Raw genomic sequence first — 25,846 nt, 5'->3', positions numbered from 1 at the left:
GTCAGGTCCTCACCTCTGTTTTCTAACCTTTACTAAAATATTGCCAGCTGGAGTCTGACTAGTTGCTATAAGTAACAAAGACCATTTCCAGTTAAAACAGAACTACAACCTCCTATCCCTTATAGCCAAGGAAGGTGACATCTTAGCCTCTATTTGGATTGCACTATTTGGATTGACCAGATATGACATCAGCCATTTGAGGGCTTGAACGATCGGTTGAGAGCTGAAATAAGCACACTGGCAACCTTGACAGTTGGCATGCCTTAAAAGTAACTGTTTTAGGAGACATGAAATTGATGGGTCTAGTTCCGCTTTAAAAAAGTTTAGTGTGTGTGTGCAGAAGACATACATCTGCATTCATGCAGCTAAACAGGGCCTAAACAACATGAAGGCCTTTCTGGTTTTCCAATAGGAGATATAATTTGAGTAGCCTAGTTGGGTATTTGACCTGCAGAGCAACCAAATCCTAATTACAATGCTTAACTGAATAGAAAACACAGCTACAGGATCCAATTCAGTAAAGAGCACCTTATTTTAGTAGCAACCAGTCAGAGTCGACTGCTCAATCAGACCAGAACAACATGAAGTCTGATTTCTTGCTCTAGGTTATGACACCTAACATGAACCAGCTGAGATTATAATGAAATCGAAATATCTAGCTTTTAATTATTATTATCGTTCTGGTGCATTAGCTGGCATGTCAGGGATTCAGAGGTCACCTGAAGTCTTATAGTTGCTATTTGACAGCTACCACCACCACTCAGAAGATCAGAGACAACTGGGTTGCTTTACTAAAGGAGTAGAGCATGTTCACCTTGCAAAGTGGATTTTCACTTTGAAAGGGAATTTTCATTTACCTTAGTGAATGTGGTGACAATTCAATACCCAATCACATGCAAGGAAAGTTTTTTTTTAAAAATCAGTATTTTTGCTTGCATGTGATTTGATGTTTGAAATGAGTAGAGCTTTGACTTATTCACTAAGCTAAGTGAAAATGTCCTTGCAAAGTGAAAACTCCTCACTTAGTAAATTAAACCCAATGTATAAGGTTGGGCAGTAGACAATCTAGCAGCTGTCAAACTTCAAGTGACCTCAGACCACGTGATTGCCTCAGTACACTTTATGGAAAAAGCTCATGCTAATGGTACCCCAAGAGATTACGTGACCAGCGTGAAAGAGCATATGAATTGCAAGATGTGGCAACTAGTGGTGTCAAGAAGTATTAAAGATTCAACACAGTTCACCAGTGAGTTCTCAAAAGAGACATTGGCTTTTCAACATGCTGGCATTCAGGAGGCCTTCTGAAACCTGTATCCGGAAGGATACAAAACTATTGTAAAGGATGGTGGCGAACCATGAAAAAGCCTCCAAAGTTATTGGTCAACATAGTCACAAATCGTTTTATGTCAGCCCTACCATAACTTTATCAAAATCATTGAAATGCGAGGTTATTGAACCATCATAAAAATACCCCTCCATTCTTCTTCATAATGACCTATAACAATATTACTTGGTATACTACAATAACCCACTCATCTGCTGTTCCCTGGGCCAACTAGACATCAATCTGTGGACGTGGTTGTTATCTGTAAAACAAGTTGGTTTAAACATCATGAGCCATACCTCTGCTAATAAAATAATTTTCCTCCTGCATGATTTTGCTTACATTTCAAAAATTCTAAATCAAAGGATTGCTTATTCAGACATACTTACTTCAGTTTAACATCCTTAATTTTCTTTATCAGGCTGTCTTTCTTATCTTTTGCTCTCTTTGATAAAGTTTCTCCTTTTAACACATCTGATAGAAATGTTTCCAGCTCTAGAAAGGAAAGAGTCGAATTAGACACAATTGTAGCTAAGGCATAAATTCATATATTATCTAATTTTGTCTCCAGTGAAAAGGAACAAGTTACTTTGTTGTATACATTTCCTCTTACCAACTCAGGATTGCCCCTCACCGGAGCAAATAGAGAGAGTGGATTTTCCCAGCCAAGATACAGACATCAATGTCTACTTTAAGCAATTTTATAGTTACATAGTATTTGAGGTTGAATAAAGACATTAGTCCATCAAGTCTCAATCCAGTAAAAAGCATTTAATTCAGAGATCTAATAAGGACAAATATAGTATATATATTCTATATATTCGGAGAACATTTACAGGGTTATTCACAAAGCTGAATGAGTGAATAATCGAGCCGTAGTGACGTGAGCCGAACAACGTTCGGCTATTCACTTCAGGCTCAGTACGGCTGAATTCAGCCATACATCCGCTGAAATCAGCCATACATCAGCTGGCTTCGGCTGCACTTCGGTCAGCCGAACATGCTCTGCATGTTCGGCTGATTTGAAGTGCAGAAGGACTTCGACTCAGCCGATCCAACATCTGCATTGGCTGAGCCGAAGCTCCGGCAGCTCGCTCGCTACCGTTCGCTTCTACTCACATAGGGGCTGAATGGCAGTGAGTGAATAGCCGAATGCCGCCGAGCGGTATTCGACTGGGCTATTCTGCTTGGTACCTGCTCGGTACCTCCGTGGTATAGCAAATAGTGTAAAATAGCAAATAGTGTAAAAAGTTTTTAAAAAAAAGTTGAAAAATTGTTTTAAAATGTGCATAAATTAAAAAATTGAAAAATAAATAACGTTTTTTTAAAAAGCAAAAAAATAACTTAAAAAACTATTTCTTCCTATTGGCCGGTACCTGCTAGAGTCTTCTAGCAGGTCCCGGAGAATAATTAACAACTGGGCGGAGACGGTCGTGATGTCACGGCCGGCTCCGCCCAGTTGTCATTGTTTAATGACAGTACAGCGCCCCCAGGTCATTTGGGGACGCTGATCTGCCATTACAACTGGGTGAAGCCAGCCTTGAGATCACGGCTGGGTCCGCCCAGCTGTTATTTGCGAGGCATTCTTCAACCGGCCGTTCACCCCGCTTCAGCTATCACTTCGGCTCAGTCGAGCCGAAACATATGCCTTTGGCTCGGCTGAGCCGCTCGCCCGCCTTCGGGAGCTGTATGGACTATAGTGAATAGCCCGTACAGCAGTCAATTGAACCGAAGGGTCCCGCAACCGAAGCTAGCCGGAGGATCAGCCGAAGCTTCCTCAATATTTCACCTTTTTCTAACCACATCCAGAACATGCTGTATATGTCCCTGATTAACAAAATTATATGTTTTTTCTAAAGTGTTTTAATGGGTGGAGCAGTTGTCAGAATTAAATATGTACTAGTTCTCAGGTTAGATGTAAAACTACAATGTTTAACAAAGTTCTTCTTTAAAAATGTACTGTTGCCTTTTATGCCAAAGTACTAAAAGAAGACAGGAACACTCAGCTTCACTATACATTACCAGTCCTTGTGTAGTGAATAGGTTGTGTGGTTCATTTTTCAGTGTACTGCTTCAATAATCCTTCTCCACAGTTAATCTGGAGCCTCAATAAAACTTCTACAAAATGTGACACCAGTGATAAATTACCTTTTCCAGTTAAGTAAGAAGGCTTTTAGGAAGGACCATTCTTGAGGAAACATTTTTGTAACATTGCAGGCACTCACAGTGAAACTGCATTGTTTTATTACTTCTCCAAAATAATTTACATCGATAATCTAAAATTTTACAGTTAAAGTCAGTGTACATGCCAAATGGTTTATGTGAAAAATATGCAGATTCAATTATACAAAATACTGTATACAGAATATACTATAGTATGTAAAAAATAAAATATGTGAACTGTTTTACCTGCCACAAAAAGTATAATTCCTTTTACTTAGCCTTATGATCTAAACCAGCGTTCCTCAATCAGTGTGCTGTGGCACCCTGGGGTGCCTTATAGCTTTGTCAGGAGTGCCTTCAAATTTTTTGCTTAAAGGGGGGCTTCTAATGTGAAAGAGGGGACTCTAATGTGAAGAGGGCTTTTGATTTATGGGGGCTTCTAATGTGAAAGGGGGTATCAAAAGTAAAGGGGGCTTCTGATGCATAGGGAGCTTCTAATGTGAAAGGAGGGTGTCAGGGACCCAGAGGGGCCGCCCCCGCCTTTGAATCCGATGCCTGCCCCGACCTGGACTTGACTACTCTTTTGGATTGCCCTTTTGTTACCTCGATCTCGGACTTTGCTTTTCGTCCCTGCCAAGGGGTTCCACTCACGGCCCCGCCGTCCAGCCTGACAGAGGGACTCTAATGCTAAGGGGGCTTCTAAAGTATAGGTGGGGGGTTCTAATATAAAAGGAGGGAAACTCTAATGTGAAGGGAGAAATTCCATGTAATTTATTTTTAGTTTTCTGCCTGGGGTTCTCTTTTAAAATCCATAATAGACCACTGTCTAGGCTAAGGGTTAGGTATTTCAATGTTTGGAATGGGACCAAACGTCGTTTCTTTTACATTTATGTTTCTTTTTTTTTAATTCTGGGGTGCCTTAAGATTTTGCATACTTTTAAAAGGTGTCATGACTGGAAAACGGTTGAGAAACGCTGATCTAGACATCCCTACCAAGCAGCATAGGTTGGTGACCTGGGTGCCCTGCAATCACCTTTTAAGAACTTAGATACAGTGGCATTGCAGAGCCCAAGGAAGCCTGTCTCGCCTCCTCCTCAGCTCTGTCGTGCCACGTCACACCTTTGGGGGGAATCTTACATAGTTACATAGTTACTCAGGTTGAAAAAAGACACATGTCCATTGAGTTCAACCTAAGTCTAAATCTTAAGAGGACTTCCCCTCCAGTCTGCATCAGAGGTCTTTTACAATCCTAGCAATGCACCTGGTTGATGACCTCAGCTTTACCCACTACAGATATGCAATATAGCTTGGTCACCAGTCTCCTGACTAAACAAAAAAGGACATCAGTGATGATGCTGCAAGCACCTTCAGGAAGGTAGGCCTAAGATACTGTGCTAAATAATAGAGTCCCTGCCACTCTCAGTTTAAGTCCTACAATGCAGGGATCACTAAAGGCTGTTTTTAGAACAGATTTAGCTACTGTACATATGGAAGTTACATTTAAAAAATATATTTAATGATTTTTCATGATTAAATGGTGCTTTTTATTACAGCCTGTAGTTCAGCTGTAAGTGTTATGCAATAACTGATTTTGGAAGAATGCATTTGGAGTAGTGTTTTTCAAAATATAATAATAACAAAAAGAACAATTTAAAATACCCAATAATACAATACCCAGTCCGCAGAGGTAATTTACAAGCCCAGACTGAAGTATAACAACTCAGGCATTTGTCAGAAGGGTTGAGAAATGCTGATCTTGACATCCCTACCAAAGCGTATTTTGGGTTGCTCGACCATTTGTGCCATTCACATATACAGATTTGCGTTGTTGGCATTAATTATATACCAAATCTCTTATTTGGCCCTGAATCAACACTGTCTCCATGTAAGTTTTTTTTAAATTGAAAAAAATCCTGACTTAGGATTTATCCTATTTGTAAACAAAAAGATGTAATTTTAATGCCCACAAAAGAGATGTTAGTCCTCCTCACAAATATAGTCCTATGTGGTGCTGGCTGGGCCTGGATTCAGGCATAATACTTAAAGGTGGCTGCTAAGAAATATATTGCTGCTTGCTTTGGGGATCACGCTCACTTATCCTGTCATGAGAAAAACAAGGAGGTTGTCATTGCTAATCTCTCACTTTAAAAATGCTAGATGCCTGGATGGCATGCTAAACCAGAAAGAGGAACCACAATGTAGGAGAGGGGGCAGGTATTCTTTTTTTTTAATTCAATACTTTTTTTATTTTAATAGTACAACACATAAAACAACATATACTGTACATCCACAATTACATATTAAAACAGCAATACAAAACAGACAACATTACATACAGACCCACAGAGGGGAATAACCAAAACAAACAAAAAAAACAGAAAAAAATGATGTTTACTCTAATCCTTACACCCAAATAAACAAAAGACTCCACTATTTGTATATGCTGAATTTGCATCGGCAGTGGACATGGAAGAGGATCAATCGGAAGTAACATAGATTTTTCCCAGTTGACACATAGCCCTGAGAACCTACCAAATTCCAGAAGTAGAGACATTACCTCTAATAGAGAGTGATTAGTATCAGCCAAAAAGACCACCGTATCATCTGCATATAATAGTATCTTATCCTCTGCCTTACCCAGCTTAAACCCCCATTATCTTATCTGAGTTTCTTATTAAATTAGCTAACGGTTCTATCGATAGGTCAAATAACAGGGGAGACAGGGGACACCCCCTGTCTAGTCCCCCTCATCAATTTAAAGGCTGGTGATAGTGCTTTATTTACTTCTATTTTAGCCAAAGGATTGGCATATAGTAATTGAATATATGAAATATATCGGGGGCCAACCCCAAATGCTCTTAATATTGCCCATATGTACTCCCATTCCACACTATCAAATGCTTTAGCAATGTCCAAGGACAACAAAGCTCTATTCCCCATTATCTCCGAGGGAACTTGCATATTCACATATAACCTTCGCACATTGTCTGCCGTTGACCTATTAGGCATAAATCCGCTTTGATCCGAGTTTATTACCTTCTGAATAACCTTAGATAATCTGTTCGCCAGAACTTTTGCCAAAATTCTACATGCCTGAAGTGTAAAAGTGATGCAGCAACTGGGGAGTTGAAAAGCCTTATTTCACATGAGCCCCCAAAAAGGTAGGTATATTGCCTCTTCTTTTACAGTGTTCCCATTGGGTACAAATGGCCCTGTGGTGACAGGGTCACTTTAAAGCAAATGTGTTTTAACGATTAGGGTTAAAGTGTTAGTTACTCACTCTTCTCCCAGCATAGTCTTCCCACCATTTTTGTGCCTGGAAGCCAAAGGATCTGCCCTGTACTTCCGGGTAAGAAAGATCATGTGATCACTCCACGTAACAGTGCCGAACCAATTACGAAATTGCCCTGTGTAAGCTACAACTCATTGGGAGGACTTTATCAAAACTGGAGCACGGAATCTGGAACAGTTGCCCATAGTAACCAATCAGCTTCTCTTTTCAGTTTGTATAGTTAAGCTTTGAAAATGAAAGACAGAAGCCGATTGGTTGCCATGGGCAACTGTTCCAGATTTTGTCTGCTCCCGTTTTGATAAATTACCCCCACACCGTTATTTCAGTGAATAGAGTGGCAGTGGAGCAAAAAGGGAGGTAAGTATATTCTGCTGGGATGGGCTAAGTTAAAGTCAACCTGATGGTTTGCCATTCATGACCAACACTTTGGGCCCGATTTATAACTCTTCTGCCCAGCGTATAGCTGGCCAGGTGCCATTTGCATGGCACTACCACCACTAGATGGGGCTGAAGAGCATGGGTTTTTCTTATGCACCTTATCGCCATCTAGTGGCAGTAGTGCCGTGCGAAGGGCATCCGCCCAGCAAAGAGTTAGAAATAAGCCCAATAGGTTTATTTTACAATACACCTGCAAATTGTAGGAAAAATAAGCTAGTCCTCATTTACATAAAGTAGAAAAAGGTTTTAGGACAGCCAGCACAGGAACCAGGTTAACCAGGAAAGTCTAACTTAGATAAGAAAGAAAAAATATCAAAAATGTTAACACGACATTCCTTCCGAAAATAGATAGCGTTATTTGTTTAGCTACTGTTTACATTAACAATCCTAACTGGCTTTGAATTCCCTCCAGAGAGAAAATGTACTGCTATACTTAAAGGAACAGTTAATACAAGCGCAGAGGGATCCAAGTAGAGATAAGTGATAACATACCATTTACAAATTACTTAGTGTCAATTACAGAGAGAAATGATTTGTGAAAAGAGAGATAAAATGTACCGCAAGCACTTGGGTAAAATAGAGCAGAGGAAAATGCTTGAGAATGAAATAGGATGATCACCTCAGACAATCTTAACTGCTTAGATAAACTGCATATGCCTTATGTATGTGTTTATATGGAGATGAATACTCAGGCATATAACTGCAGCTGGGGATTTTAAAGGTGAAGCTTTAGAGTCTTCGAAATGCAGCTTACAATGTGTTTCCATTTATGTGGCCAAATTGGGATAACACCTATTTTATTTTTGTAAAAAAATACCTCTTGCGGTTTAAGTTGCTTTTATTTGGGTTAGGGTTTCTTAGCTTCTTAAGGGTTAAAATTTCTACTTGCTTCCCCTTCTTCGTAACGTTAGGAGGAGTTGTGAGGGGCGAGGGAATTAAAGGATTACAACCCTGGCTTCTGTATCAAATGTTAATGAAGTTAACGAGAGAAATACAATTTGCAAATTCCAATCCTCAACCTAGCCGTACATTATGCACATTTCCTCCGGTCCTTCAGAAACTGGCCAAAATTCACACATTCGGCATTCGGCTATTCACTCACTGCCGTTCGGCTCTTATGTGAATAGGGGTGAACGGCAGCGAGTGAGCTGATGGAGCTTTGGCTCAGCCGATCCAGATGTTGGATGTCCAGAGTCGAAGTCCTTCTGCACTTCGGCTCAGCCGAACATGGAGAGCATGTTCGGCTGACCGAAGTGCGGCCGAAGCCAGCTGATATACGACTGAATTCAGCCGATGTACGGCTGAAATCACCCGTCAAGCCTGAAGTGAATAGCCGAACGTTGTTCGGCTCACTTCACTTCGGGTGGGTTATTCACTCGGCTGCCTTCGGCAGCTTTGTGAATGACCCTCTAAGAGGGGAATTTATCAAAACTGGAGCAAACTAAATCTGGAGCAGTTGCCCAGGGCAGTCAATCAGCGTCTCTTTTCATTTTGTAAACTTAAGATTTGAAAATGAAAGAGAGAAGCTGATTGGTTGCCATGCACAGCTGCTCCAGATTTTGTCTTCTCCAGTTTTGATAAATTCCCCTCCTTGTATTCTTTGAGAAAATACCAGGCATTTTGTGCATAGGCAAGTTGTGAGGAGGGGAGGGTGATGCAACTGGAGCACTTCACTGCTTGAGTCACATCCTTCACTCCCCTCAGTGCCCAGCAGAACAGTGTTATAAACAGGTGACTGCAAACTGCAAGGTAGGATTTTTATACTTTGAAGCCCTCCACATACAATCTTTTAGTGAAAACAGAGTTTGATTTAAAAAAAAAAAACATTTATTGCATCTCTATGATACATGCAAATTTAGTTTCTTTGAAAGGAATAGAGAACAATACTTGTTAATTCACTGAGCTCAAAGCTTTAGAGAGAAAACACCCGAAAAAAAGAAAACCAATGCAGCCGCCACATCTCCAGATTGCAATATATTAAATGTTTTTCTTGGTTTAGATATACTTTAACCCAAAAGCTATGGCATTAACGTTAACCGCCCCGCTGTTACTTTGTACCAAAACCCCCTTAACCCCATCTCATTTGGTTGCATGGTCAGGTCTGCATGCTGCCCCTTTCCAGCCAGAGCATCCCAGGTTGCTGGGAGCTCTTTAGATGTCTTGTCGCCTGCAGCTGGGGAGGTTGAGGAGATGGGTTTGCTCATGATGCACTTTCCAGGTTGGTGGTTAGATGCTCTTGGTGCACATTCCTGGGGGTGGGGGGTTGTGGTGCACAACGTCCCACCCAGCTCACTGACGTCACTGGTTGCCAGGAGCTGTGCGGGACGCTCTGGCTGGCTTCTTGCCCAGCTCCTGGCAGCAACCAATGATGTCAGTGAGCTGGGCAGGACACTTTCCAGTCCATCGTCCACTTTCCGAACGTCCATCACGACCTGGACCCACCCCCCATTCCTGGAGCAAACCCATTCTCACTGCCCCAGCCGCTGGTGATGAGATGTCTAGGGACACCTCTGTTTCTTGATATTAAAAAGATTTAGTTTCCTGCACAATCAGCACTGGCCCTGATAACATGTTTTAGGGTGGCTCATTTCCCTTGCAGGCTCCTATAGAGCTGCCCTTGTGTATGTGGTTTTCCTTCGGAAACTCCATTCATTCCAATATAGAATGTTAAATAAAAGTTAAAGGAGAACTATGAGATGAGTGATTTCCACTCACCTCATAGTTCTAAGCCGACCTGTGACAATGAGACTGTCACAGGTCGGCTCAGTAGATCGGGAGGTGAGGGAACACATACCGGGTTCCCTCACCTCTCGATCCTGTCACGGCTCTCTGCCGTGACAGGGGGAGGGGCTGGATTCCCCTCTCCGATCTGCCAGCGCTGACTGGCGGAACGGACGTGGGAGGGGGCGGGTACAGCTGGCTCTGCCTCTAGGTAGGCAGAGCCAGCTGTCACTCACGCAGCTGGGCGGATCCCGTCATCTACGTCGGGATCCGCTCCAGGTGCGGCGTCTCAGTATACCGCGAGCTGTATACTGAGCTTAGGGTAACGGGAGGACGCTAGTTTGTGTCCTCCCGTTACCCTAAGGAGAACTATGGGGGAAAACACTGACCTTTTAGTTCTCCTTTAAAATTAAACAAAATTTTGACCGTCAATTGGCAAGTTTCTGATGCCGGTATCGAACGTTCCAACGGGATTTTTCGTACCAATGTTTGTGCAAAAATCTACCCGTGTATACTTTAGGCTTCTCTGACTGTGCTGAGGGATTCACAGTTCACCGGTTTATTGCCTTTTTGCTGCAAAGTCCAAGTTGAGCATACACAGTTGGCACTTCGGAGGGCTGGGAATATTTTGAAGCCTATGTGGCACCAGGCAGGCTGCACAGGACAGGTCTTCTTGGTTCCATGTCACTGGTAAATATATCCTGTATATACCATATATAGAGAGTATATATAGAGAGAAAGAGAGAGAGAAAGAAAGAGAGAGAGAGAGAAAAGAGAGAGAGAGGAAAGAGAGCATTGACATTGGGTAACACTCTGGATAACTTCACTAATGTGCAATTATCCTTTAAAGAGTAAATCTGTGGGGTGTATTAAATATGTGAACATAGTCTACCCTCAAGGTGCCCATACACCTTGCGATTATCATACAATAATCGCAGGAAATCCCGCGATCGTACGATAATTGCAAGGTGTATGGAAGGCGTGCAACTGTTTCTACTGTGCTCGTACGACAACTGCCGAACGGGCCGGTGTGCGCACGCGCACACTGCCCGTTTGCAGTCAAAGGAAGCCCGCCCCACATTGCAAGTACGATCTGCCTGTCCAAGATGGGCAGATCGTACGAGCTTTTAATTAGCTTACAACCATCGCAAGACAAAAGTCTTGCGATGGTTGTAAGGTGTATGGGCACCTTAAAAAAGATATGTAAATTGTGATTGTTGTAAGTAACAAAGTATATAAAATAATATAAAAATGAAATAGCTCATGGATCCATTAGCTAGAAATGTTTGATGCAGGCATATTTCTTACAGTTAGTATGAGAATGAAAATAAGCATAGTTCAGATAGTTATATCTGCACAGTACAGTAAGATCTTCCGACACATAAATAGCATGGATAAACTTGCCAGTTCATGAAATCATGTAACAGATGAAGAATTTCAGTTATGAGGAAAGACCTGTTACACCTGAGAAGCATTTGATGGGAGATTGTTGTATCTATATTTAACAGGCTTGTGGTGACTGTGCCTTGGGGTTACAAGAAAAAGGGTTACAGTTGTAGCAAGTCATTTGTTAAGAATATTAATGCTTACATGCTTTCCTATACCTGTATATACAGGGTATCTCTCTTTGCTCTTAGCAGTAATCAAAATGGAAGGAAAGCAAAGAGCAGGCTAGTATAAGCTGCCTCAGGGGCTGGCATTTGCTGCTTTGTCCTGCATGCGCAAAGCACAGGTTCACTTTAAAATTTACTTGTGCTGAAGTAAAATCAACTATTGAGACACATGGAGCTAAATGAAGGTAACATAAGTTGCCTACACATACTGTACCTTGAGTTATCTTCTAGGTTACCACAAAAGCCCCAAAACCCAGTGTGCTAAATTATGCAATTAATGACCATAGGATGGGGGGTTGATCTCTGGCTTGCCCCTCCCATTTCTTGTACATCCCTATTGGACAGTGAGACCGCACATCACATTTAGTAAGTAATAAGGAGGTGCAGAAGGAGTGGAACAGAACCTGAACTTACAAACTCTGGTCACTATTTGCCAAAAGGAGTAGCCTGGGATTTGGGGCTTTCGGGTTGCCCTAGAAGATAACCTGCAGCATGTGCAAGCACGTATCTGCCTTAAATTAAATGCTGATGCCACCATGGCAATAAGACTCACTTTAGTTCTTTTAACAGGATAATTATTCAAAAGGCATGACGTTACCTTTGCCTGATCCAACAGTTTACGGGCCTGATAGGGCAACATTTGTATGTCTTTCGACAGCAGTAGTCTATAGCAGACCCCTGTTCCTAAAAGATTTGGGGGGAATAGATACTCTTCCTCTTCATAAGGCAGCATCAGATATTTTGACCCAAAGCTATCCTTTCCACCTCTGCAGTATAAACATACATGCTCATCTGAGCCAAGGAGAAAAGTGTTAATGGAGCCATCAGTAAATTAACCAGATGGTGTCTGCATCTGGCTATTAACAATCTCATTCATGCTGCCTCGTGGTGTGAGAAGGTTAACTGGCATTCTAGGTGAGAAGTAGGTGTGCGCACCTGAGCTGGTTTCTATTACTTAGACCGTGCTGTCAAGTGTCAGCTTCAGATCTCCTCTTGTGATCAGGAATCAATCAGAATGGTTCCCCACCATGTGTTCTCCATGATAGCTGTGACACCGTGATTAACAAACAAACCTGCCAGTTCATGTTGTCAGTGCCTGTGGCAGGAGGCACTGTGACAGCTTAAACCAGCAAGCTGCAGCTGTTAAAGGGCAATACAGTTTATTTAAATGTATTTAATTAGCTTTTTTAGATAAAATGCCTTTTTTTATTTGTCAGGCTATAAAAACCTGAACAGGCTATATATTTTAAAAAATATACCAAATAAAAGCCTTATATGTATTTAATAAAACTGGTTATAAAGTTATTGTTAAGTTACCCATGCGTGCTGATGCTGCTAAACTTGATCTGGGCATCTAGCTTTCAATAACCCCTGGTCATGCTGTGGTAAAAACCCTGAGGGTTGTGGAACTGTGTCTGAACATCTGATGCCTTCAAATGTCTATAGCCAACATACAAATAAATGGATAGCCCGGGCAGTGGCGTAACAATCGGCATAGCGACCCAGGCGGCCGCTATGGGGCCCGGGGCACAGTGGGGCCTGGCCAGATGCCGAGCGGACCGCCTGGGTCGCTATGGCATCCTCTGCTGGTGGCTTTTACTGGCGGCTCTGAAAAAGAATGCGCTGCTGTTCAGATCACTGACCGCGTTCGTCTCCAGAGCCGCTGCTGAGTCAATGAGAGCCAGCAGCGGCGGTGGAAGAGGTCGGACCCAGCAGTGGTGGAGGAGGTGGGGCCCGTGGTTGACAGCAGGGGAGGAGGCGGGGCCCGGTGACTGAGAAGGAGGCGGGCACGGTGACGGAGGAGGAGGCGGGACCCATCAGCGAGCGTGGAGGAAGAGGAGGCGACCAGCCCATTGAGAGTCTATGGTGGGCTCTGCAGGGTCACCCTCAGGTGGGCTGTGTGGGATCTCAAGTGGGCTCTGCAAGGGGTATAACTAAAAATCACAGGGCCCCATACAAAATTTTGCTATGGGGCCCTGTGGATTCTAGTTACATCCCTGAGCCCAGGGTATATACAGCACAGTGACACTCATTTTAAAGTACACAAATGAAAAAGGAGTGCAATGTAGCTTCTGAAGATGTCATTGTTCAACTCTCACAAGATAAACAATTGCTTATCAGACTTTCTTTGTCCTGCAATCCCTACACAACCTTTGCCATGTCTGAGTTTGTTTAATCTGACTACACAGGTCAAAGTGAGGCTTTTCTGGGATACACTTACCACCTAGCTACATTGGCACCTACTATCATATGAAAAAGCAAGTACACCTCATGGAAATTGTTGACCTTTTCAATATATTTGAACAGGCAAACATTAGATCTTGATTCATATAGTGCCTGCAGATAAAGGTGATACACTTGAGAAAATGTCACATAAAATTGGCATGGTGTAATCATGTTCATGATATAAATGCAGATTTGTTATTGAAAAAAAAGTAGGTACACCCTGCATTTACCACCACTTTAAATTTAGAATTGGGTGTTGTAAATTAGGTGCCAATGATAGGACCCTACTTAGGGAAAACGCAGATGGAGCTTGTCTTATTTAAGCCTCAGATATCTAAGGTCTGGTATTCTAATTGCTAGTGATGCATGTGGTGCCATCATGGAAGATCAAGAGAGCTCTCTAAGGCCCTTAGAAAAAAAAAGTTGTGATTGCCTATGAGTCTGGCAAGAGGTATTAAACAATTACCAAAAAGATCTGAAATAAATCAATCCACTGTAATGAATGTAAAATAATCTATAAATTGTGTAGATTTCAAACGACTGCTGGTATGTTCAGGTCTGGCTAACCCAACAAAATCTGCCCAAGAGCTAACCATTTCATGCTAAAGGAAGCCTCCAATGATCTCAAAATTTCATTGTGGTGTGTTCAGGTAACTCTTACAACATTTGGGGTCAAATACCCTGCATGAGAGGTGTATTAAGAAAAAGTATTTGCTGTCCAAAGGGGATATTACTATAATACTACAGTTTGCCATTAAATATATAGGCCAAGACCAGGCCTTCTGGAACAATGTTCTGAAGACTGAATGCCTACAAGAAGTAATTTCTGCTAAAGGGGACAATACCAGCTTCTGATGCCAATGGTGTACTTACTTTTTCTACAGCAGACCATTGCATCTATTTATATGTTTACTAAAACAATTATTGAAAAGGCACCTTTTTTCCTTTTTTTCCAAGTGTATCATCTGTAGGCACTGTTTGAATAAAGATCTAATGTATTAAATATTCTTATTTATGACAGTAAATAAAATCGACTTTTTAAAAATGAAACCCAACTGAAATAACAGTTTTTAAACTAAAAGACAAGCAACATGTCTTCTCATCACTGTAAAAGAGACTAAGACATTAAATCTAGCCACTAAATCTAGCCATGGAACATGTGTATCTATTTGGGGTTTTTTTTTGTGCATATGTTTTCTAGAAGCATCTCTTGTGCTAGTTTGCTTTCCTCTGTTTCTGACACTTATTGAAGATGCAGCTAGACTTTTTGTTTTTTAGATTGTAGATATTTAAGAAATGAAACCCCAAATGATTTTCTATAAACTCTTTGGCTTATTATTGATCTAGTTTCATAGTTAAATCATTAGCTGTCTGCAGGTCTAAGTACAAGCTTTATGAAATATTCATCTGACCAATGCGGTTACAAGTTATGTGGTTTGCTTAGAAAGTTCTAATATAGGAGTTTGTATTTAGTCTAGTAAAATACATAATTCTTAAAGGATAAGTGCTTTTTTTTTTTTTTTAATTGCCATTACCTTTCCTGTCTATCACTCCCTCCCTCCACCACACATGCACACTTGCCTCAATCTCAGAGCACAGACCATGGCCATAATCAGATTTTTGCTGTGGGCTGTGCCTTCTTAGTCAATCCTCACAGACTTCTATGGTACTGTCACCTGAATGTCTCAGACGGCCCTGTAGAAGGCTATGGGACAGACTCCTTCTTAAAACAATGCACCGCGCTGAACCTCTCTTAAAAATATATCAAACAAAAAGTGTGTCTAAATACTGGAAACAAATAAATATACCCCTATGAGAAAGGTGATATACTTTGTAAACCTAATAAAATGAACCTGCAATAAATAATTTGAATCCAAGGTGATAACGTTCACAGTGTAAATCTGTTATGAGACTTGATAAGTGTCCAATAAATCAAACAGTGCATAAGTGTTCATACACATCGATATCAAACAGTGCTCAAATGCAGACTAATGTTCATATAAATCTCTATGATATACTTCGATTTGGGAACTAATGCCTCTAAGAAAATCACGGAGAGCTGTTGGTTATGTGTTTAGATGAAGCACTGAGATCTTGAGTAATGCTGAATTAAATTTGACATGCTTAGAAGGACATTACATGAATATACAGGAATACAGCATCAAACAGGAAACATACAGTATATATCATAGACAAATATACACAAGTACAGATACCGGCATTGCACCACAGCACCATCTGGTGCTCAAAAGACAATATTGCACCTCTGAATGTCAGCCACACAAATCAGTATGCTGTTGTATTTCCAACAAGAGCAACCTGTGATGCTCTGTGCGCTTCCTCCCCGTCTCACTGACCGGTTGCCAGGAGCTGAGTGGGATGCTCTGGCTTGTCTCCCATCAAGCTCCTGCCAACTGGTGATGCCAGTGAGTTGGGCAGGATGCTGGACAGAGCCACTGACAGCACAGTCCAGCCCACCCAAACTCATATTCAGCACAACAACACCCCAACCCCGTCCCCCGGGAACAACAGCTCATTGCCTCAGGTGGCAAATACCTTAGGGACAGCCCTGCTGGCACCACTCTTCTCTGCAGGCTCTGTACTGAGAGTATATTATTTTGAGGTAAAGGGGTCTTGCCTCCTCCCCCTGGTCATTGTATATAGCACCTATGGAAGGGTTACATTTTATGTAAAGGTAAAATCCTCCTCCTAGTTTGGAAGCAGTATGGGAGGATTAGACACTAAGCTAAGTTTTGTTTCTGGTATATGTCCATGCTAAGGACATTTACCCCTCTATTTGTGCTGGTGACCATTGTCACTGAGATAGAAAGTTAGTTCTTATGGGAAAAAGGTGAAGGGAAATATTGCAATGGGGACAAATAATCTGGTGACAGCTGTCTAAGATGAGAATGCCCTTTAGATTTGGGGAGATTCTCCTCTTTCCTCTCCCCAATGGAACAAAGAGAAAATCTGATGGGTTTTAATCTTCCCATACTCTAGCCAAAGTTTAAAAAAATGTTTTAGCTATACATACACTTTAAGAGAAGTCACTAGTTGAATTATCAATGGGGACCACAATATTAGGAACAAACTGTTTAATCCCAAAACTGTATTGAGAGCCCGGGGACACAACAAGAGGTTAGAAGAAAGGGCGTTCAATCTTAGAATTTTTAAGGGGTATTTCACTATGAGACTAGTGAAAGTTTGGAATTCCCTCCCACAGGCGGTGGTATCTGCTGATAACATTTATAAAGTCAAGAAACTTCTGGATGCGTTTCTTCTTTCACAGACTCTGCAGGGATATGGGAAGTGTTAGAGCAAAATAAATACACACACTCACACACACACACACACACACATACACTAGTTAGAACTGGATGGACCTTGGTCTTTTTTTCAACCTTACATAGTATGTAACTATGTTACTACATTACCAGTATTAACAGTCATTTCACAAGTTTCATTACAGAGTTCCTGAAATAGAGTTGTGACACTAATGGCAGTCTTGAGACCTCATAAAGCCGTTAACCAAGCTACATCTGTAAAATTATCCGTGATGCTTCTTTGATTGTGTATAGGCATAGTGACCAGAGTGAGCAGAGGATCCAGACTTCACTTCATCTCCCTTTACAATGTATCTATAACTTAAAGATAGGAGTCTATCCAGCTGACCAGCTCCAGTGTCTATACAGGCTGTTCATTTTGTAGTTTATTTTACTTTTCAAGGCACTTTTGTTTGTTTTTTTACTATTTTTCAGTTAGATTTCTCTTGCTTCACTAGTTATATTAATGTATTTGTCTGTTAATTATTCTCAAATATGATCATTACAAGCCCTTAAGTTTGTAAAACTTGTAACATAACACATATATACAGTGTGCAATGAACAGGGGCTTTGAGGTTTTTCTCATATACTGCTCAGCAGTTTCCTGTTTGTCTGCTTACTGTAAACTGACCTTTTTTTCAATAAGCTAAGGCTTCCTATAGATTGATGACTAATTTGAACATTCATTTTGGAATGATTTAGCCGAGTAGCAAAAAGGACAGCAAAAATAGTAAATGCTCCGGGCACCATAGTTCAAGGTGGAGGGGCAGATCAGGTTGTGACTCAAGAATTATGTTTTTCCTCCTATTGCACTTAAAGCATTATCATACTGTGTTTATTAGGTAGAAGAGACTTAATGCCCTGAGATAAGCATTTGTATTAGGGATATACTGATAGTAGTATCGGTATCGATGCCGATGACGAGTATTTGGGAGAGTACTCGTACTCGCCCCAAATGCTCCGATGCCTATCCCGATACTTGAGCTTCCGGGAATATGAAGCCGGGCAGGGAGTTATTACACGCTGCCCGGCTTCCTGATTGGCCGGGAAACCGTCTCCATGTTCTCTTGTCACTTGTGATGAGGGAGCATGGAACTGGCCAATCAGGAAGCGGGGCAGCGTGTCATTACACATCCCCCCAGCATCTGATTGGCCAGAAAGCCGGCTTCATGCTCCCTCTTCACCTGGTGATGAGGGAGCATGGAGCCGGCTTCCCTGCTGATCGGGAAGCTGTGTGGCGAGTCGTTACACGCTGCCTGGCTTCCCAGCTAATCAGGAAGCCAGGTGGCGAGTCATTACAAGCCTCCTGGCTTTCTTAATGGGACTTCTGGTATTGGTATTCGGTATCAGCGAGTACCAGAAAAAAAATATTGGTACTAGTACTCGGTACCTAAAAAACTTTATTGGTGCATCCCATATTTGTAATAATGAGGGTATATAAAACTGCAAGGAAGGCAAAGAAGATATATTAGCCCAGGGGTAGGCAACCTCAGCACTCCAGCTGGGTTAAAACTACAAATCCCATGAGGGATTGCAAGACTCTAACAGCCACAGGGATTACTCCCAGAGGCAGGGGCATGATGGTATTTGTAGTTTCACCATAGCTGACGTGCTGAGGTTGCCTATTCCTGTATTAGCCTCTAGATAGATTCTAACAGCTATTTTTCAGGTAGGTGAGCAAATGAAAGCTGGCATCTGACTGCCTTTTATAAACAATAAATTCCTTTTCTATTTCCTATAAATAGTTTATGGATTTGCATTTGGGTAAATGTTTAAAATATTGCAAGGCATTGAGTCATGCTCTTTTTTGTTTTACCCAAAATAATCCTGAATAGGTAAATGCTAGTAGGTAAACAAAGAATTAAAGGCCCTGCATGTTCTCCAGAAGAATAGGGAACATTCATTCCAAGCTGTGTTATCGGAGTAATAGGCCCTTGGTATTTACTATCAACGTAATATCAGTGTTTTCTGATGAGTACTTTGAAAACACGGCAAGAAAGCGCATTATAATCTTCTGATAATACTATACTCATAGACTGTCATCAGTGTTTGAAAGTCGTAAAATGAATGTAAAGGCAAAACTTTTTTGCTCTATTCCCATTGGGTATTTACCTCTCTGCATGTAATGGTGACCATTGTCACCTAGACAGAAACGGACAGAGGAACACACAAAATATTTTAGATATCGCAAAAGAATTCTGTGACCATACAAAAACATAAGCACCAAAGAGATTTGCAGCAAAAAGTCCTTTTATGACAAATTGCCATTCAGTTACTAAAAACATAAGGGCCAATATTGTACATATGTACACATGAAAAAATCTATTCAAAAGTATGAGGGCTTGTTCGGGACTTAGCAGCCTGGGGCACTATGTCAACACACATTTTCCGTGCACATTAACATGTGTTATATTAAAAGGGCCACAAAAAAGGACTAATGAATCCAGATGGCTTGCATCCAAGGGTCCTCAAAGAACTGAGTCTGGTTATTGCCATTGTTTTTCATTTTTAAGGACACAATGAGGATGGGAGAGGTACCAGCGGACTGGAGGAAAGCAAATGTGTGGACGATATTCAAGAAAGGTTCAAGATATCTACCAGGCAACTACAGGCCAGTCTATCTAAAGATGGCCATACACCTATAGATTTTCGATTGGAAATTTTCGTTGCTGCCAAGAACCCTCATCAATTCTAGCTCAAATAGTCCATCATGCACAGACCACTGTAGATTTCAATAATCATTCGTTAGCAATACTAATTCACCTAATTAAGGCGTTCGACAGAGCGGATTTTAGTTTGCCCATGTGCGGTGTTCTTGTTGCGATTTGTTTTGTACGAAAACGCCACTAGTCCTTTGATTTTCGTTCGATTCGAAAAAAGTTTTCCAACATGACCGTACATTACAGTAAAAAAAATCATTGGGTTCCCATCAACTGATCGATTATCATTTGAAAGACCATTCGTGGGCGATTTCCGATAGGTGTATGGGCACCTTTACATCAGTAATATGTAAAGTTTTTGAGATAATGGTCCGGGTAGTATATGGAAAAGTTTGCATATGTGAATAGCATCATAAGCAAGAACCAACATGGATTTATGAAAGGCTGTTCTTCCCAAACAAATCTGTTAACATTCTATGAGGAAGTAAGTTGTAAGGTGGACAGGGGACCCCCAGTTAATTTAGTCTTTCTAGACTTTGCAAAGGCATTTAACACAGTACCCACAGTACAGTACCCAGTACACAGGGCATTGAAGAACCAATATGTACATGGGTAGAAAATTGGTTGCAGGACCGCATCCAGGGATAAATCGCACATTCTCTAAATGGTCCAAAGTGGTGTTGCGGAGTGCCCCAGGGTTCAGTCTTGGGGCCATTTCTGTTTATCTTGTTCATAAATGACATTGAGGTTGGAATAAATAGCTCACTGTCAGTGTTTGCTGAAGATAAGAAGTTATGCAAATAAAGATAATAAAGGAATAAAGATGATAAAGGAAATAAGATCACAACATGACATAGAATGGCAGATGAGCTTTAATCTAGATAAATGTAAATTCATGCCCTTGGGAGTTAAGAACATGCATGCAAAACGGAGATGGGGGAAAACGGAGATGGAGAAGGATCTTAGGGTCCTTATAGGGCACAGACTCAGTAATAGCATGCAATGCCAAGCTGCAGCTAATAAAACTGGTAGTATATTATCTTGCATCAAAAGAGAGATGTATTCACGGGATCAAAATATAATTTTGCCCCTTTATAAAACACTGGTAAGGCCCCACCTTCAGTACGCGGTGCAACTCTGGTCACCAATCCTCAGGAGGAATGTCCGTGAACTAGAAAAGGTTCAGAGAAGGGCAACCAAATTAAAAAGGGGCATAGAGGGTTTGCAAGAACGCCTGCAAAAATTAGGATTGTTCTCCTTAGGGAAGAGGCTCTTAAGAGGTGACATGACCACAGTTTACAAACTCATCAGTGGGGACTGCAGTATTGGGAACGCACTACTCAAACTAAGTACCATAAGGAAGACAAGAAATTGGAGAGGAGGTATAATCGTAAACTGAGTAAGGGGTATTTTACTTTGAGAGTGGTGAAGATGAGGAATTCACTTCCACAGATAGTTGTATCAGTGAGAAACATAAACTGCTTCAAAAAACACTTGGATAAGTTCCTGAGTTCACAAAAAATACAAAGTGATTGAAATTCCAAGAATCATACACACACACACACCATATAGGTTGAAACCTGATGGACCTGTGTCTTTATTCAACCTCACATACTATGTAACTATATTAAAAGGTCCAAAAAAAAGGACATGCACCATTTTTGGCAATGCAACAATATGCACAGTAGCACATTTTCTTGCTTTGTGGTGTGTCGCAAAACGTGTGCATTGGAAATGCGTTCCCTTAGTGCGTTGATGTGCCATTCAAAATGAATACCATCACACTGCACCATAATGCACATGATGTTACACTTATAACATTGTTTTCAAAAGTATAGGGGCCCATTCAGACCTTGGCATCCTGGTGCATTGCGAAAAACTGTGTTTATTCTCTCAGGCTATACTTTATAGTAGACACCATCAACTTCTGAGCCACATTTAGGCCCCATTCACATCAGGGCAGTTGCGGATCAGCGTGGTTTCCGCACGGATTTGAAAAGAGCAGTTTTGGGTGTTTTTAATTGCGTTTCAGCGCTAAAAAGCAATTACAAATGCCCAAAACCGCGCTGAACATCGCGTTTCCATTGAAAGCAGTATGGAAACCACACTGATCAGCGTGGCAAAAAAGGGTCAGGGAGCAATTCGGGCGGAAAGCAGTTTGGATCGCACGGACCCGCACAGTCGCATGAACGGTCCCCATAACAATGTATGGGATCGTTTATTTCATTGGAAGCGCCCTGGTGTGAACGGGGCCTTGGGGCCTATGTAGATGGCATTTGTTTGCTTCAGAAGGAAGCAGGTCAAATGCAGGTCACAAGAAGGTCAACTGCCCCTGTCAATGAATTCTGAATGATCTTAGAAGTGTCTTTATCAGATGGCAAATTAATGCTATGACACAAACCCATCAACACATGTAGTCAGCATTTTCTGAAGAGGATCAGAAATTGCAGCCCCCATATTTCTCTCATGAGAAGTGTGCTTTACAAATACTGAATCCCTCTCTAAGTATCAAAACATACAATTTAAATACCCCATGCACCCAGTGCCTTCTACCCCTGCATGCGAACCTCATTACAGGTAGACATTAAGAAGATAAAACCTAGATTTAGAACACTGTCTGGCCTAAACATTTATAATAATGGTACAGCAGACCACTGCTACAGTAAGGACAGCTGGACTGCTATGCTGTATGTGTATTCTATCTGATGTGGTCTGACATGCTCTCTGTGAGTCAGAGCTAGAGTCCTCCACTCATCAGGGAGTGTAAATTTTGCTGTGGGGGAGGGGGGAGCTTCCACTTTATTCTGAAAGCTCAAAGTGACAGTGATGCTATAACTAGTTCTAACATCCACCATGACAGTTGATACTGGAAGAGTGGCATAGGTCTTTGTTAATTTGAAGAGACCTGGCCCCTCATAAAGTCACTGACCCCCACCACCACAAGACCGCCTACTGCATTCTCACTAGACATGTGCAATTCATTTTGTTCCAAATTGAAATTCGTCTGAATTTTCGGAAATTCAGACATTTGGATGCATCCGAGTTTACAAATAGAAAAACAGCGAATCTAAGTGTATCCGAATCTTCCGATAGCGAAACTTCAGATGCATCCGTATTTTCTCCAAATGTCATTCAGAATGAACTTGTGTTGTTAAACAATAAAATAAAACAAAAACAGCGTTGAGTCCTCTCCCAATTGATGCCAAAAAAACTAAATGTGTGGGTTCCCCCCTAAAATCGTATACCAGACCCTTGATCCAAGCAGCAGCCTCCGAGCCCCCCCACCCCCACACACACACCATACCATTCCTACAACAATGGAAGGGTACTTTTCCTGGGGGGAGGGGCCCGGCCAAAGCAACTTGTCCCCATGTCGATAAAGACATGGGCTTCTTCCCCGCAACCCTTGCCTCGGTGGTTGTGGGGATCTGCGGGCAGGGGGGCTTATCTGGGTGCCCCTTTTCATAAAGGGGGCACCCAGATGTTGCCCTGTCTCGTGAATGAGTAAGGGGTTGGTTGTTACCCCTAGTCGTTCACCAAATAAACAGTCAAATTGTAAATAAACACACCACACTGTATACAAAGTCCTTTATTTGAAAGGAAAAAAACACAACACAGGTTTTGACAATTTCTTTATTCAAAAAAAAAAACCCAAAAAGTGTCCATCAATGTAATCCAAAGGTCAATCATGGCGTCCAGAGATGTAGATCCTCATTAATCACGATGGACGACAGCTGCCGACTCGCCAAAAGAAAAAATACCCGACGCCTGCCAACACGATCGATCCCAACGAACTCTTACTAGAAAATGACAACTCTGACCCGAATGTCAACAATGTCAATGAGCTGTCAATGATAGTAGCTCTGCTCCCAAATGCTATTCGGGACAACCGAATAGCATTCCCGAGCTCCCAAATGCTATTCGGAAGCAGAGCTATCATAATGACTTATTTTTAATAAAGGAATTGTCAAATACCTGTGCTGTAGGTTTTTTTTTTTTAATAAAGGACTTTGTATACGGTGTGGTGTGTTTATTTACAATTTGACTGTTTATTTTATGAATGAGTAAGGATAGCAACTAACCTCTTACTCATTCACGAGGGGGGGATGGCATCTGGGTGCCCCCTTTATAAAAAGGGGGAAGACAGATACAGATCAGCCCCCCCGCCGTAGACCCCCACAACCACCGAGCCAGAGTTGTGGGGAGGAGGTCCTTGTCCTCATCGACATGGGGACAAGGCGCTTTTCCAGGGGGTCCCCCCGGCAAAGTACTCTCCCCAGTGTTGAGGGCATGGGGCCTAGCATGGTGCAGGAGGTGAGGGGGGGCCACACGCTCGTATTGTCTGTGTGGACTGTCAAAAGTTAAAAAGAACCAGAGACCTCCTGGGAAAGACCCCCTAATCCAGCAATAGACCTTCTCCAACCGTCTTCTGCTCATTTAGCCACAGACCTCTCAGCAGACTGTTTCATGCTTCCACAGATTCACGCCATCATTACCCCTCCCCGTCAGACCCTGTAATACATCTACAGATTCCCCCAACCTGACACATCATGCAGTCAAAAACCTCCTCCACCCAATCAGACCACTTCAAGCAGTAACAGTACCACTAAGGTTGGATGCAAGCTAGCAGCTGAGGCAATCAGTGATGACACTGAACAAGGAATGTACTTAGGCACCTATAGCCAATCACCGACACATTCCTGATCATCATATGAACATGTGAGGTGATGTGTGCATATATTGAGGCACATAGAAACATACACATACTTTTGCTAGTAAAATTATATAATGATTGCTGACAGGTGCTGTATATCACACCTAAAATATACTAATTTCGTTTACCCCATTATAGCAATGATCTTATAACAATAATTAAAATTGACACTAAAAAAGTGTAACATGTTATACACTGACACTAAAAACAGTGCATGTTCAAAATGTTGAGAAAGCCATTGGCTATAACAGTGTGTATTGTGGAAGGAAGTAGAAAAGAGTGTACGTGAAAGAGAAGCAATGCTATAGTCTGTAAAGCACGGACCCGGTAAGCCCCACCCTTCATCAGTTACCTGCTATAATGTTCTTAATGTCCTCAGGTAGCTGATTCATGGTGAATAGTTACTTCTATACAATGCGATATTTGAAAGTCGTGCTAGCAGCACTGGAGCTTGTAGTTTTTACTGTGTGTATGAAAACAGGGAAGTAACAGGCAGAGAGGAAGAAAGAAAAGGCTTCTGTGTTTGCAGTATTTAAGGAAGTAGCTGGACAAATCAGCCACTTTGTCCTCGCCTCCTCCCACAGGCCAAAAGCACACAATTGTGTAATAAACTACCGACAGCGTATTTTCCACATTGCAAAAATCAGTCAAAGGCACTCTCTCAGCATACCGTTTTCTACACAGTGCCTAATGCTCTCTAATCGAGCAAAGACTTTCTAAAGGTGGCCCTACACAAGACAATGTGACTGATTCATGTGTCACTTTAGTCAGTGGAGCTTTGTAGGGTTAACTACAGAGAGTGCGAAGGAACATTCTTCAGCATTGGAAGTACTTGTATTGTCACACACAGAGCTTTTATGAATGCTCAGATGTTTTTACATCTTTCATCACTTTTATTGCTTAGCCATGCTACTAAAATGACCAATGGTTAATTACTATACAGAGATCTAAATGCCGCAGGTATAGCACTGTCAATAAGAGGGGCTCTTATCCGACAGTGCCGCCCCTCTACTCCTTGCTTTATAATGAAGCATACAGGAAGCCATTGCTGGGTACTCAGAAACCCTTGTAAATAGCTCTGCCGCTACTGGAGGAAGATGGTTGCCATGGAAATGGAACACTTGGAGGTGGGAGACTCTTCTAGCTGGCCAATCAGAGAGCACAGACATGGGTTATGCCAAAAACACCGGGTGGTTTGTAGGTGGTTCACACGAGAAAGTTACACAAGGTTCCGAAAGACAAGTAAGAGAGAGTGGGGGCAGCAGTCATCCTTATGTACTGCATCCATCCCCGCTTATACCGTGATTTATATTTCTATCTGCGGCTTGATTTCCTGCTCCCTGTAGTTATAAGTGTCCACCATGGGCCGTGC

The 25,846-nt window shown here is 41.8% G+C and overlaps 1 protein-coding gene across 1 annotated transcript in view; it reads right to left on the bottom strand.

The window, feature by feature from the left end:
* Nucleotides 1-25,022, bottom strand: part of SKAP2 (src kinase associated phosphoprotein 2) — a 181,977-nt gene extending 156,955 nt beyond the window's left edge. Inside the window, exons 1-2 of the mRNA XM_018575404.1 lie at nt 24,827-25,022; nt 1,714-1,819 (exon numbers count right to left, since the gene is read on the bottom strand). Coding sequence (XP_018430906.1) covers nt 1,714-1,819; nt 24,827-24,866 — 146 coding nt within the window. The 5' untranslated portion in view covers nt 24,867-25,022. The remainder of the gene's footprint in view (nt 1-1,713; nt 1,820-24,826) is intronic.
* Between the last annotated feature and the right edge of the window lie 824 nt (nt 25,023-25,846).

Source organism: Nanorana parkeri, unplaced genomic scaffold (genome assembly GCF_000935625.1).
Source record: "Nanorana parkeri isolate BGI_ZX_2015 unplaced genomic scaffold, ASM93562v1 scaffold4, whole genome shotgun sequence".
NCBI lineage: Eukaryota > Metazoa > Chordata > Amphibia > Anura > Dicroglossidae > Nanorana > Nanorana parkeri.
Note: the sequence above shows the minus strand (reverse complement) of the source record. Positions and strands in the feature narration are given on the sequence as shown.